Source organism: Sturnira hondurensis, unplaced genomic scaffold, assembly GCF_014824575.4.
Source record: "Sturnira hondurensis isolate 20B ecotype Veracruz unplaced genomic scaffold, ASM1482457v3 Scaffold0005220, whole genome shotgun sequence".
NCBI lineage: Eukaryota > Metazoa > Chordata > Mammalia > Chiroptera > Phyllostomidae > Sturnira > Sturnira hondurensis.
This window is the reverse complement of record NW_028077851.1, coordinates 6,004,495-6,018,635: the sequence shown is the minus strand read 5'-3', so window position 1 is coordinate 6,018,635 and position 14,141 is coordinate 6,004,495. Positions and strand designations below refer to the sequence as shown.

General features: G+C 39.6%; 1 protein-coding gene across 3 annotated transcripts in view; it reads left to right on the top strand.

Annotated features, from left to right (window-relative positions):
• REPS2 (RALBP1 associated Eps domain containing 2) overlaps window positions 1-14,141 on the top strand; it is a 215,782-nt gene that overhangs the window by 115,574 nt on the left and 86,067 nt on the right. For all 3 annotated transcript variants that reach the window (XM_037046289.1, XM_037046287.1, XM_037046288.1), the window contains exon 13: window positions 1,428-1,564. In XM_037046289.1, the coding sequence (XP_036902184.1) occupies window positions 1,428-1,564 (137 nt within the window). The remainder of the gene's footprint in view (window positions 1-1,427; window positions 1,565-14,141) is intronic.

Here is a 14,141-nt window from a genome sequence, read left to right as displayed (position 1 = left end):
TTCTTTTCATTTCTAGCTATGATCTCTGATGTCCATTTTAAATCAAGAGTTCCCATTTGAAAACTTTGTCGTCCTTTCAGATCGATTCCCTCTTATTTTATTTGAAAGTATTAGAGCATTCTTCCTGCTAGTTCCTGCATGCCTTTGCCTTGCCTGTCTTGCCAGTTGTGTTACAGGGCCCGTCACATGCCATTATGGTGGCTTTAATAAAGACCAAAACATTGCATGACTAACAGAACACCCCTACTACCACCAAGAAGCCTTGAAGAACTCATTCAGGAAAATCAAAACTTGCTGTGTGAAAACCAGCTTTACTAAGAACTGAAGTTACATAATAGAAATGGATAGATTCTAATTTCATAAGTGCTGCTCTAAATAGCTAAATACTAAGAACAGTTTTCTGAGGTTAATTTGTCCCTAGGACATATCTCCGACTCAAAGGTCATTTTCTTCTTTGACATTAAATTGGCTGAGATGCTGAATAGAATAGATATACACATCTACTTCTTAGAAAAATCATACTGGAAATTCATCCACAAACCTATTACCAAGCAATAGAATTATGTACTGAATGGAATTAATTTAGAAGATAAATAGTCTCTAATAAATAGTGTAGCTGCTACCACCAAAAGGTTTTTCCCCTAAATCAGGCAGTATGAGAACATTTTTTAAAATGGAATTTGGAAACAGACATGGGCTACAGTTTGAACGAAACCCATGCAACTTGCTAGCTGTGTGACCCTTGGCAAGTTATTTAGTTCATTTTTCTTTAAATGTCATTGTTGGAGTTACAATCTCAGAAGCTGCCTAGGTAGCTACTGCCTTGTCAAAGATTGAAGGAGGAAGTTAAGAGGAAGCTTTTGCTTTGAAAGTTTCCCCAAACCTGTTTTGCTCATGGTAAGAAAAACTAGACCCCTCAGCCTGATTGTTGTGTGCTTTCCTTTCCCAAATTTCATTTGTGGCATATTCCCTGGAACATTTGATTCTTACTCTCAACTTATCTGTCCCAATTCTTTATGTACCTGTCATTACATTTGCATATAAACAGGAGAAAAGTTCTGTGATCAGTTAATATCACAAAGCCCTTCTGCTAAAATATGGAAGTACCTAAGTGCAAGGGTTTACATGCTATTTTATTAATAATTCCAGTTGAAACAGATTTCAATTTACAAAAAGTGTTCCTTTTCAGAAAATTTAGGTCTAAGGTATAATAAGAGCAAAGAAGTTAAAAAAAGATTCTGATTCACAATTGGGGTTTGGGCATTATGGCAGATAGCGGCATTCAGGGGACAGTAGAATTCATGGTTGCTTTGTGAGCTTGTCAGTCTGCAGTCACTTTGACTTTTGTGGGTATTTCCCATTTCAACCCAACTTCAGAGAATAAAGCTTTGCTGTCTCCTTTCTGACCTTCCCTTATTTCGCTGCAGATCTTACTCTAGCACCTCCATAGAAGAGGCCATGAAAAGGGGTGAGGACCCTCCCACCCCGCCACCGCGGCCACAGAAAACCCATTCCAGAGCCTCCTCCTTGGATCTGAATAAAGTCTTCCAGCCCAGTGTGCCAGGTGAAGTGCCCCTTTGTATTCCAGCCCTTCCCTTTCCTCTTGGAGTTAGTGGATGGGCATCTGCCACAGAGGCCTTTGTGAGCCCAGGGAATGAGCAGACCTGGCTGTATCCCATCCTAGGAAGGCCTATACATTGCTATAAGATTCTTGGGAGGGAAAGCAATTCTAGGCAGATAGATATCGCATGTGTCTGGAGCCTTGCCCACCCTTGCTTGGGATTAAGAATTACAAAATTGTGTACCAAGAGGATAAAAATGCTTCAACTCCAGACAGCCTATTGAGTGCGTGGCTGGGGTCTTGTTATCTGTATCTTGGTAATTTGTATATAAGATTCCTGGCTGTCATTTCCTCAGATGCTTATGTGGTTCTTCTGTGAAAGATCTGGATGAGAAATGCCTGGCCAGAATCTTCTGTATTTTGTCCCTGTGGCAAAGGTCCTGTGTCCTCTTAGGTTTAATGCTAAGGGGACTCTGCTTTCTAAATCTGACTGATGGTTAGGTGGTTGGTGGTGGGGTCTAGGGCAAGGACTCCTTCAGGTACACTGCTCTGGGACTTCTGGGGCTGGGACTTTCTTGAGCCACCGGCTGTAGAGCTGTGTTTGGAGGGGAGGTGTTTGTGGGGCCTGTCTGCTCTCCTGACTCCCTGTGAAGTGGGAGGTTAGGGAACCTATGGAACAGCAGGTGAGAACCATGCCATTGCTTTAGTGAAGGTACTAGGGTACAGCCCCATCCCAAGTGTTATTTAGGGAGCAGCAAGGGCCTTTCCACTGCCTAATGTAGGCAAGGTATAAATACAATGATTTCCTGAACCTTTAAATATCCATGTGCATTTTAAATCAAGGGAACCTCAGATGCTAGTGATTTTCAAATTATTATCTTTTCTCCTAAAGCAAGAAAAGAATCCTTGGCTCACACATTAGCATGACCTCTGTGTCCCGGCAGAGCTCAGCATGTTTTATTTGTTCTAATAAAGTGCTCTCTTCACAGTAAAGTTATAGAATGTTTTTTAATATACTAGGATCTGGAGCTCTCTGTGAAACTTGATTCTGTGCCATGAGTTCATCAGATAAAAATTTGCCGTGAATTTCCCCCCAATACTTTGATCCAAATTCTGGCATAATTTCATAGTAACTGGTATTTGGAGTGGGAGTAGCCATGGATGATGATGCTATAAAAATTTTACATGGCTGGTGGATTATGACCTAGGAGATTTTTGTATTGATGCAAGAAGATTAAAACAATCTGGGCAGCTGTCTCAATATGTTTTCTTTGCAACAAGAGAGGCTGGAAACACGCAAACATCTCTCTGTGTAACCCCAGAAGGAGTGCCAGGTGTTTGGAGAATGGATGTGCTGTGGCTTTTATGACATTGTACTCTAGAGAGGAAGAGACAAGACTGAACTCAGAGTCTCTCTCAGCTGCTTATTAACTGTATGATTTTCAGCAAGTGGTTTGATCTTTCTGCATGTCAAATTCCTAATCTGTAAAATAGGGCCAATATTCCACAGAATTGTAGGGTTTTGGTGAGATAATAAATATAATCCAAATAGCACGATGTTTGGCCCATAGGCACTCATTCCACAGTAGAATGATGAGTGAAGGGAGTCTGAGGATAAAGCCCCCTGACTTCCTTGATCCCCAGTGGTACACTTCTGCGATTTGTCCCCCACCATCCTTGGAGGACTCACAAAGGGACTGAGCCCCAGTTGCCAGCTGTAGTACTCTACTCATCAACACACCGCTTCTTGGCTTTCTTCCCTCCTGCTCTGTCTCACTTTCCCCACACCCAAGTGAAATACCTGTTCCCAAGTCTTAGTCTTATGGGCTGCTTTTGGGAGAACCTGAATTAAGACAGCTTCTTTTTACATCTCCAATGTTGCTATGGCTTCAGGAGGAAAAGCATTTTGGCTTGATAAATGCCAGAGAACAGCTAGATGGGTGACATCTACATTCACAGCCTACTTCCCTTGTCTTTTTGGTGCCAGTTTACCCAAGTGACATTTTAATGAGCAGTTTAAATTGATCACCTGAAGAAGAGAGCAGGTGGTACCATTGCATCTACTTAATTTGATTATATGTTGGTTAATTCTCATTGGAAATTACAAGGATCTAAATTATGTGGAACTTTAGTGTATTACATTTTGCTAGAAATTACTTAGTAAATTCTGACAAACTATGAAAGCATGAAGTAGAGTATAAATCTATCAGAATAGTGCACCCAGTGAGAACCATGATGCCCGTGTAGTAACTCCTCAGCTGCACTTGTGTTTATATGTCACTTTTGATCAACTAGGTCATACGATGCTTGCTATCCTACATCCTGAACTTTACCATTAACCATCTTTCTATTTCATAATAGAGAGCTTCATTATTTCTTTTCATGCCTGTGTGATATGTGTGTACCAGAATTGATGGTGCATTGATGGAGCATTTTCTCTCACCCTGTCTTCCTCTCCTTCTCCTTATCTCTTCCCCACACTTTTCTCTCATGATCATATACTTCTCTCTCCTGCATGCTCTTGATCCTTTTTCACAGAGCCTCTTTCCTCCTTTTTCATCCTCCTCTGTGCTCATTCCTGTTCCTCATCTTTCCTCTCCCTCTCTTCTCCTCCCCTTCCTTCTCTGTTTCTCCTTCATTTCCCTTCCCCCTTTTCATGCTCATTAGCCTCTCTTTCCCACACTACTCCACTCATCTCACTTTGCCCCACTTCATAAACAAGGGAGAGGTTTTTAAGGACTCTGTATGCATACCTTTGTTTCCTCACGTACTTCTTTTCTTGGGCTGAGTCCTGCAAGTTACTGTGACATAGGCCATAGACAGACACTTCAAGTATAGCTATATGTTGCTGAACTGTGCTGTAGAAAACACAGCCTTGCCAGCACTGGTTAATGTTCATCTTTTTTATTGTTACCAGTATGATAGGCAAAAGTTTGCATTTTCTTGATTTCTAGTGAGACTAAACAGCTCTTCATATCATTATTTGCTATTAATATTCTTCTCTTTGTGAATTGCCTGCTGAGAAGGCTCACTCAGCTTCTGTTGCTATATCTTTTTGCCTAACCACGGGGACTACTTGTCTCCTTTTCACTTTTCTAATGAGGTTCTGGTCCTGTCTTTTCTGAAGCAGTTGGGAATGTGAGGGTGGCCATAGAGGCAGCTAACCTAACCCGCTACTTCACTGGGTCCATGTCCTTCCAGCCCCCAGTGCCCCATCTTTCTGCCAACTTTATCACTTAAGACAGACTATACTAGGGCCACCTTGTTTGTAACAGTAGGAGAGTCAGGAAAGGTAAAGGAAAGAGGGTTAGAGAATGTACAGAAACAGCCCTGACTGGTGGGGCTCCATGTATTGAGTGCCAGCCTGAGAACTAAAAGGTCTCCGGTTCAATTCTCAGCCAGGGCACATGCCTGGGTTGTGGGCCCGGTCCCCAGTTGGGGGTGTGTGAGAGGCAAACAATCTGTGTTTCTCTTGCACATCAATGTTTCTCTTCCTGTGTTTGTCCTTTCTTTCTCCTCTAAAAATAAATAAATAAAATCTTTTTAAAAAGAGAATGTACAGAAACAAAATCTAGGCCTGAGTTGAAAGGGAAAGATAAAGTGAAGCTAATGCTTTGAAAAAATGAGAATCACAGGATTGTGAAAAACAATCAGAGTGGCCTAAAGTGTAGTGATAGTGTACAGAAGAAATAGGATGGAGGGAAGATGCCAAAATGCAAGAATGAAAGAGGGAAATGGAGAAAATTATGAGATGGTGGTTATATGGAGTGATTATGTTTACACAAACAAGAAGCAAATAGGAGCCCTGGCTTGTATGACTCAGTGCATTGAGTGCTGGCCTGCAGACCAAGAGGTCACTGGTTTGATTCCCAGTCAGGGTACATGCCTGGGTTGTGGACCAGGTCCCTGGTAGGGGGCACATGAGAGGCAACCACACATTAATGTTTCTCTCCATCTATTTCTCCCTCCCTTTCCCTCTCTCTAAAAATAAATAAATAAAAATTTTTTTTAAAAAGAAGCAAATATTCTATGCAGCAGAAAGAAAGAAGCAGCTCCTACCCTTTGCGACAGCGTGGATGGTACTGGAAAGCATTATGCTAAGCGAAATAAGCCAGGTGGTGAAAGACAAAGATATATGATCTCACCTTTAACAGGAACCTAATCAACAAAACAAACAGGAAAAATGTAACCAAAGACACTGAAATTGAGAACAGGCTGACAGTGACCAGAGGGGAGGGAATTTCAGGGGAAAAGGGAAGGGTTTGCAGGAATAAGTGTAAAGGATACACGGACAAAAACAAGGCGGGCTGGAAATGGGAGGGAGGTGGGGAGGGCTGGGGTGGGTGGGCTGGGATGGGAGTAAAAGACACAAAACTCTACTTGAACAACAATTAAAATAAAATAAAAGAAGCAAATAGGATAAAAGACTGTAGGGACCAAAGAGAGGTGAATCTAAAGACTCCGTGTAGGGTTTGGATATGATTTAAGGAAATAGCTTAGAAGTGAGTGGCGTTAATGCCTTCAAATTTATGAAGATTAATAACATGCTATGGAAAAAATTAACAAAGGGCTGATTTAGAATGTAAATCTATAAAAATGAATGAGGTCAACTTTGGCGAGTGGGACAATTGGCTTTAACTTTGATGTCTGTGGACAGTGTGAACATAATGATTTACTGGAATCCAGACTATCCCAGGACTCTATATGGGTAGGTGCTGGCATTTCACCTAAAGCATGTGTTTTTCTAGAGAGAAGTTAATATAATATGATCACTGCATGTAAAAGGGAGATCACCTTTGTAATAGCGAATCCAGGTTATGCAGTCATCCTCTCTTAGTCCCACACAACTGCTGTGGTTGAGACAAAAGTGTGCAATATAGCCTAAGTCAGTAATGAGACAGGTGTACCAAATCTAGAGGCAGTCAGATCTGGGACTTGCTCAGTGATGTTTAGATTTTATAGCTCTATACTTAATAGCTACAAAACACATTTTATTACAGAAATTCTTATAAGAAAAATCATACTGTGAGGTCAGTACTTTTTAGACCCTAACATACTTTTTCTCATTGAAACAGTTGTTTTCATAAGGTATTTTTTCCCCTTAAAAGTATATTTTCTGTTCCACTGTGTGGGGTAGGAATTTTCCTCTGTCCACTCTTGACATTGCCCCACTCATCCCCAGCGATGCCTAAGGTTTGCAGCCCAAGTTTTCCATGGTGATGGTCAACCATCTAAGCCCTATTCCAGTCATTGAGCATCCACTGGGCAGAGGAGGCAGACATTGTGGGAAGGAAAGATACTCGTCCTTTGAAAGCTTCACACTGGGAACCCTAATCACTTCCACTGAAATCTAATGGGGAAAACCTAGTTCCATGGATATAGCCAGCTGCCAGGCAACTGGGAAATGTACTCCCTGGCACAGCAACCAGTTCCCAGTGATTCCCCTTTAACTATAAGAGAGGACAGTGGACACCTCTTTCCACCACATCCCATATGGCCAAATATATTGAGATCCACATGGTAAAACCTGTGTGATGGCTGAACAAAACATATCCATAGGTAGTATCTGCCCGTAGATAGCTAATATCTTTTTTAAAATTTTATTTATTTATTTATCTTTAGAGGGGAAGAGAAGGAGAGAAATATCAATGTATGGTTGCCTCTCGTGTGTTCCCTGCTGGGACCTGGCCTGCAGCCCAGGCATGTGCCCTGACTGGGAATCGAACCGCGATCGTGTGATTCACAGGCGCTCAATCCACTGAGCTACGCCAGCCAGGGCTAGATAGCTAATATCTTGTCTCAGCTTTAGACATGTTAATAATAAAAATTAATTCTATGGTTAAGAAATTGTGGTATATCCATATCATGAAATCTTATGAAGCCATAAAAATAAGAGTTAGGTATGTATACTAGGTAGAGAGCTATCTGATAAATTAAGTAAAAAAGGCAAGCTGCAGAATATGTATAATCTTAAATGTATAGACCGTTTCTGGAAGAACAGTTAAGAAACCAGTACCAGTGGTTACCTCTGAGGAAAAGAATAGGATGACTGGGGACAGGTAAGAGAGAAACTTACTTTTCATTGAATATCATTTGTATCTTTTAAATTTTGCCTCATGGGCAAATATTACCTATTATAAAAAACTTACTTAGCTCTGTAGCTGCAAATAGAGAGATAATACCTGAGACCACCAGAGGTGTTTTCCCTGGCTGAGTTTACCTATTTCAAACTTGCCTACCATTCTTTTTTTTAAAAGATTTTATTTATTTATCTTCAGAGGGGAAGGGAAGGAGAGGGGGAGAGAAATGTCAGTGTATGGTTGACTCTTGTGCGTCCCCTGCTGGGAACTGGCCTGCAACTCAGGCCATGTGCCCTGACTGGGAATTGAATGGCGGTTGTTTGGTTTGCAGGCCCGTGCTCAATCCACTGAGCTACACCAGCGAGGGCTTGCCTACCATTCTTTATCCAGGGTATCTGTATGATCAATCTGCTGCCACTTCCTAAATTGCAACTGACATGACAGAAACATTCCAGAGCATTCTTTTAAGGCTCTGGATACATTCTTTGGGTCCTTCAGTGTCCCTCCAATACTGAAGGATAATTTTGGGGGACTTCCCAAAACCTCCATTGTGAGATGTACAGATGACCAGTGTTGTGATAAGGGCTCTGTCTTAACTTTGAAGAGGGGTGTTTGTTGAGTGGAGAGCTGAGAGGAGTTTGTCCTGGGTTTTCTGCAACTTGAGAAAATAGGTAAACTCCTTGGAATAAGAGATGTGCTGAAGATCAAATTTAACTTTCATGTTCTCTGAAGAATGAATTTGGCCACACAGATGGCTTTGGCCTTATAGATGTTCCATATTGTTGTTCTCTTTTAAAATCTAGTACGATTGAAAAGTCTAGTATTATTATAAGATTCCTGCCCTATCCCAAAACTTTGGGGTCTGCAGTACACAGCCAGCCAAGGGTATAATCTACATACTATAAAGTTCACCCTGTTGAAGCATACAATTCAGTGGCTTTTAGTATATTCTTAGCATGCAACCATCAGCATTATCCAATTTTGGAACATTTTTTATCATCCCCTCAAAAGACTCCATACCATTAGTGGTCACTCTCATTCCCCTTTCCTCCTTCTACCCCCAGCCATTCACAATCACTAACCTAACGTTGTTTCTATGAATTTTCCTGTTCTAGACATTCCGTATTAATGGAATCATACAATATATGGTCTTTTTGTAACTGCCTTCTTGCACTTAGTGTAATGTTTGCAAGTTTTATGCATGTTATAGCATGTGTCAGTACTTAATTTCTTTTTTAAAAAAGATTTATTTATTTTTAGAGAGGAGAAGGGAGGGAAAAAGAGAGGGAGAGAAACATCAATGTGTGGCTGCCTCTCGTGTGCCCCCTACCAGGGACCTGGCCCACAACCCAGGCGTATGCCCTGACTGCGAATCCAATGGGTGACCCTTTGCTTCACAGGCTGGCACTCAGTCCACTGAGCTGCACCAGCCAGGGCAGTACTTAATTTCTTTTATGGATGTATAATATTTCTTTGTATAGATATGGCACATCTCATTTATTCATTTATCAGCTGATGAACATTTTGGTTGTTTTTACTTTTTGACTTATGAATAATGCTGCTACAAGCATCCATGTATGTACAAGTTTTTGTGTAAACATGCTCTCCTTTCTCTTGGGTATATACTAGAGTACATGGGGGTGGGATTTCTAGGTCATATGGTAACACTGTGTTGGACATTTTGACGAACTACTAAACTGTTTTCTAAAATTGCTGCACTAATCTGCCATCTTAATAGCAATATATGATGATTACTGTTTTTCATACCCTTGAAGCACTTATTATTGACTGTCTTTTTATGTCCACTGTCTTAGTAGATACAAAGTGGTGTCTTATCATGATTTTGATTTGCAGTTTCTGATGGCTGCTGATGTTGAACATCTTTTTATGTGCTTATTGGCCATGTTTATGTCATCTTTGGAGACATGGCTTTTTAAAATCTTTACCCTATTCTTAAATTGGGTTGTCTTTTTATTGTTGAATTGCAAGGGTTCTTTATATGTTCTGAATACAAGTCCCATTATAGATATATGATTTACAAATATTTTCTCTCATTTTGTGGGTTGACCTTTCAAGTTTTTTGATGGTGTTCTTTGAAGTGCAAATGTTTTTAATTTTGATGGCGTCCCGTTTATCCATTTTGTCTGCCACTGCAGTCATTTGCCTTGAAGAGCTGAGAAAACTAGCTTTCTAGACCTGAATCCCTGCTTTCAGGCCTGATCTTGTTTGTGGTAGGGATCTATTGTTAGAAGTAACAATCAGAATTCATAGTGACAGAGCATGGAAGTTTCCGTTGAGCTTCTCAGTAGTTGATAGATAAGCGGTGTTGGCTGTAGTATAGTGTTACTTTGTCATGAGATTTGAAGTCTAAAAGTTCATTGTGAACATATAGAGAAGTATATTTGGGCTCTTGGGATAGATGAACATTTTCAAAGGTAAAAATACATTCCAGGTATTTCCAGACTTGTCTGTGCCAGTATACTGCGTCCTCATCCAGATATATGCCAGTATCAGTCTTTGGAAGGTGTGGTTGCAATGTGCTGTCTGTCCTTGGCTGCTCCTTGCTTTTTCCTGTTTCTTTCTTTATAGGTGTTTTTCCCTGATGATAAGTTAGGGGAAGGTTCTATACTAGCACAGTGTTGTGATTTATGCCTCTAGAAGTCAAAAGCCTGGAGTTTTACAAAGGCTTGTCAAGGCTAGGGTTCAGCCAATCCTGCTATTGGGTAGGGTGCATGCTATTTTATATCCACCCTCCAGTTTTACAGCTGTTGCTGGCTGGCAGAGTCCTTTAACAAGGGTGCTAGGGAAGGAGCAGGACTCCACTCTCTGGAGGATGTAGTGGGAAGTGTTCATAAAATCTTTATTTTTAAAATGCTGATAAAACTAATTTGAGTAGTAGACAAATACTTTCTGGTGTATAAAATTCAAACATTACAGGTCTGTCCCTAACCTTATTTCTACCGAGCCCAGTGACCTCACCAGGGAATGTATTCCTGAGACATTTTCTAGTGCATTTGTAAATGTATATATGTACTTGTGACATCAGTTTCATGGGTTTTTTGAAGATTTTATTTATCTTTAGAGGGGAAGGGAAGAAGAGAGGGAGAGAAATATCAATGTATGGTTGCCTCTCGTGCGTGAGCTAAGGCGGGGTGGAATGTGGGGAGGGCAGTGCAGAGCAGAGGGGAATAAAGAGAGGAAAATGGGACAACTGTAATAGCATAAGCAATAAAATATATTTTAAAAATTGTATTATGGAAAATTTTAAGTATATGTAAAAGAGAAACTCCATCCCCAGATTGTTTTGAAGCAAATTCTAAATATTGTTATAATTTCATACTTTAATAAATACTTTACATGTATCTCTAATGGATAAGGCCATAAAAAGCTACTAAATCTTTATTACATGTATAGAACTAACAATAATTTCTTAATATCATCTAATATCTAGCCAGTGTTCAGATTTCCTGAATTATTTCAAGTATGTTTTTTTATAGTGGCTTGTCCAAAGGAGGATCCAAACAAGGGCTACATGCACTTTGTGATTATTTTGACTTTTGTTAAGTCTCTTTTAATAGATAGAGACTATCTATTTCAATATCCTCTCTTAATATTCATTTATTCATTCATAGGAAAATTATCCACCCTGTAGACATTTCCACATTCCATATTTGGCTGGTTGTCTGTTCTTCTATGTCCTGTATTTCCTTTAGACCAGTAGGTATATCTAGGTTTGATTAGAATCAGATTCTATTTTTGGCAAGAATACCTCCTAGTGATGCTGTGTACTTCCTACTGTATCCCATTAGGAGGTCCCTGAAGTCTAATGCTGCTGTTTTTTGATGTTTGCTTAATCAGTGTGTTCACGTATTATTAGCCTGATTCATCCATTATGGATGAAGATCCCCAGCAGCCTTTCAAATAATGGTTTAGTCAGGTATTGATTGTTGCCTACATCCAACCGTGTGTTGGTAAATGTTTAACAACTGGCCATTTGCCAACTTTTATGGTATAAACACTGCTGTCATGGCCAATTTCCCTCTTACTGATGTGTCACTGAATGTGGGGTTGGAACAGATGCGCACAGTTGGCTCTTACAAGCTGGTTTGAACTGTTTCCAGCGAACCACAGCTCAGATCCATTACTTACTTCATTGAAGTTGCAAAATGGTGATACTCTATTTTATTACTTTTACCTTTATTAATTTGAACCATAGTTTATTTAACCATTTTTATTTTCTTTATTGTACTTTTTTCCATTACTATTTAGTTCCCTTATACCCCCTCCCCACAATCACCACACTGTTGTCCATGTCCATGTCCATGAGTCCTTTTTCCTTTTTGCTCAGTGCCTGCCCTGCTTAGCTGTCATCCTGTTTTCTATCTATGAATCTGCCTTTACTTTGCTTGTTAGTTCAGTTTGCTCATTAGATTCCACATATGAATGAAATTATGGTATTTGTCTTTCTCTGACAGGCTTATTTCACTTAGCATAATGTCCTCTATGTCCATCCGTACTGTTGCAAAGGGTAAAACTCTTCTTTTTCATGGCCGAGTAGTATACCTGGTGTAAATGCCCCATAGTTGTTTTTCCACTCATCTACTGATGGATACTTGGGCTGCTTCTGTATCTCGGCAATTGTAAATAATGCTACAATGAATGTAGGGGTGCTTATGTTCTTTTGAATTAGTGTTTTGGTTTCCTTCAGATATATTGCCAGAAGTGGGAATGCTAGGTCAAAAGGCAGATGCAGTTTTAATTTTTTGAGGTATCTCCATACGGCCTTTCATAGTGGCTGCACCAGTCTGCATTCCCACCAACAGTGCAAAGGAGTTCTCTTTTCTCCAGAGCCTCACCAGCACTTTCTGTTCATTTATTTATTGATGATAACCATTCTGACAGGTGTGAGATGATATCACATTGTACTTTTAATTTGCATTTCTCTGATGATTAGTGAGTGACGTTGAACATCTTTTTATATGTCTACTGGCCACCTGTATGTTCTCTTTGGAGAAGTGTCTATTCAAGTCCCTTGCCCATTTTTTAAATTGGATTGTTTGTTTTTTTGGTGTTGAGTTTTATAAGTTCTTTATAATTTTTGGATATTAACTCCTTACTAGATGTATCAGCGAATATATTTTCCTAGTCACTGGGTTGTCTTTTTATTTTGTTGATATTCTCCTTTGCTGTGCAAAAACTTTTTAGCTTGATTTAGTCCCATTCATTTGTTTATTTTTGTTTCCCTTGCCCAGGGAGATATATCTGAGAAAATATTGCTATGAGCTATGTCTAAGATTTTGCTGCCTATGTTTTCTTCTAGGATTTTTATGTTTTTAGGTCTAACATTTATGTCTTTAAACCATTTTGAATTTATTTTTGTTTGTGGTGTAAGAAGGTGGTCTAGTTTAATTTTTCTGCACGGATCTGTCTAATTTTCCCAACACCATTTATTGAGTAGACTATCTTTAGCCCATTGTATGTGCTTGCCTCTTTTGTCAAATATTGACTGTAAAGGTGTGGATTTATTCCTGGGCTCTGTATTCTGTTCCATTGATCTATGGGCCTGTTTTTATGCCACTACCATGCTGTTTTGATTACTATGGCCTTATAGTATAGTTTGATATTAGGTAACATGAGTCCTCCAACTTTGTTCTTTCTCAATATTGCTGTTGCTATGTGGGGCCATTTGTGGTTCCATATAAATTTTTGAAATAGCTGTTCTAGTTATGTGAAATATGTTGTTGGAATCTTGATAGGAATTGCTTGACTCTATAGATTGCTTTGGGTAGTATGGACACTTTAATTATGTTAATTCTTTCTATCCATGAACATAGTATGTGCTTCCACTTATTTGTATCTTCTTGAATATCTTCAGTGTCTTCTAATTTTCTTTATTTGAAAGATTTTATTTATTTTTATAGACAGAGGGGAAGGGAGGGAGAAAGAGAGGGAAAGAAATATCAGTGTGTGGTTGCTTCTTGCATGCCCCATGCTGGGGACCTGGCCCACAATCCAGGCATGTGCTCTTACTAGGAATTGAACCAGCAACCCTTTGGTTCACAGGCCTGCACTCAATACACTGAGCTATACCAGCCAGGGCTTATAATTTTCCAAGTACATGCCGTTTACATCCTTGGTTAGATTTATTCCTAGGTATTTTATTCTTTTTGAAGAAACTATAAATTGGATTGCTTTCTTAATTCCCTTTCTATTAGTTCATTATTGGCATATAAAATGCAAATGATATCTAGATATTAATTTAGTATCCTGTCACTTTGCTGAATTCCTTTATCAGTTCTAGTAGTTTCTTGGTGGAGTCTTTGGGATTCTCTATGTACAGTATCATGTCATCTGCAAATAATGACAGTTTTACTTCTTCCTTTCCAATTTGGATACCTTCTATTTCTTCTTGTCTGATTGCTGTGGCTAGGATTTCCAGTACTATGCTGCATAAAAGAGGTGAAAGTGGACAGCCCTGTCTTGTTCCTGATCTTAAAGGG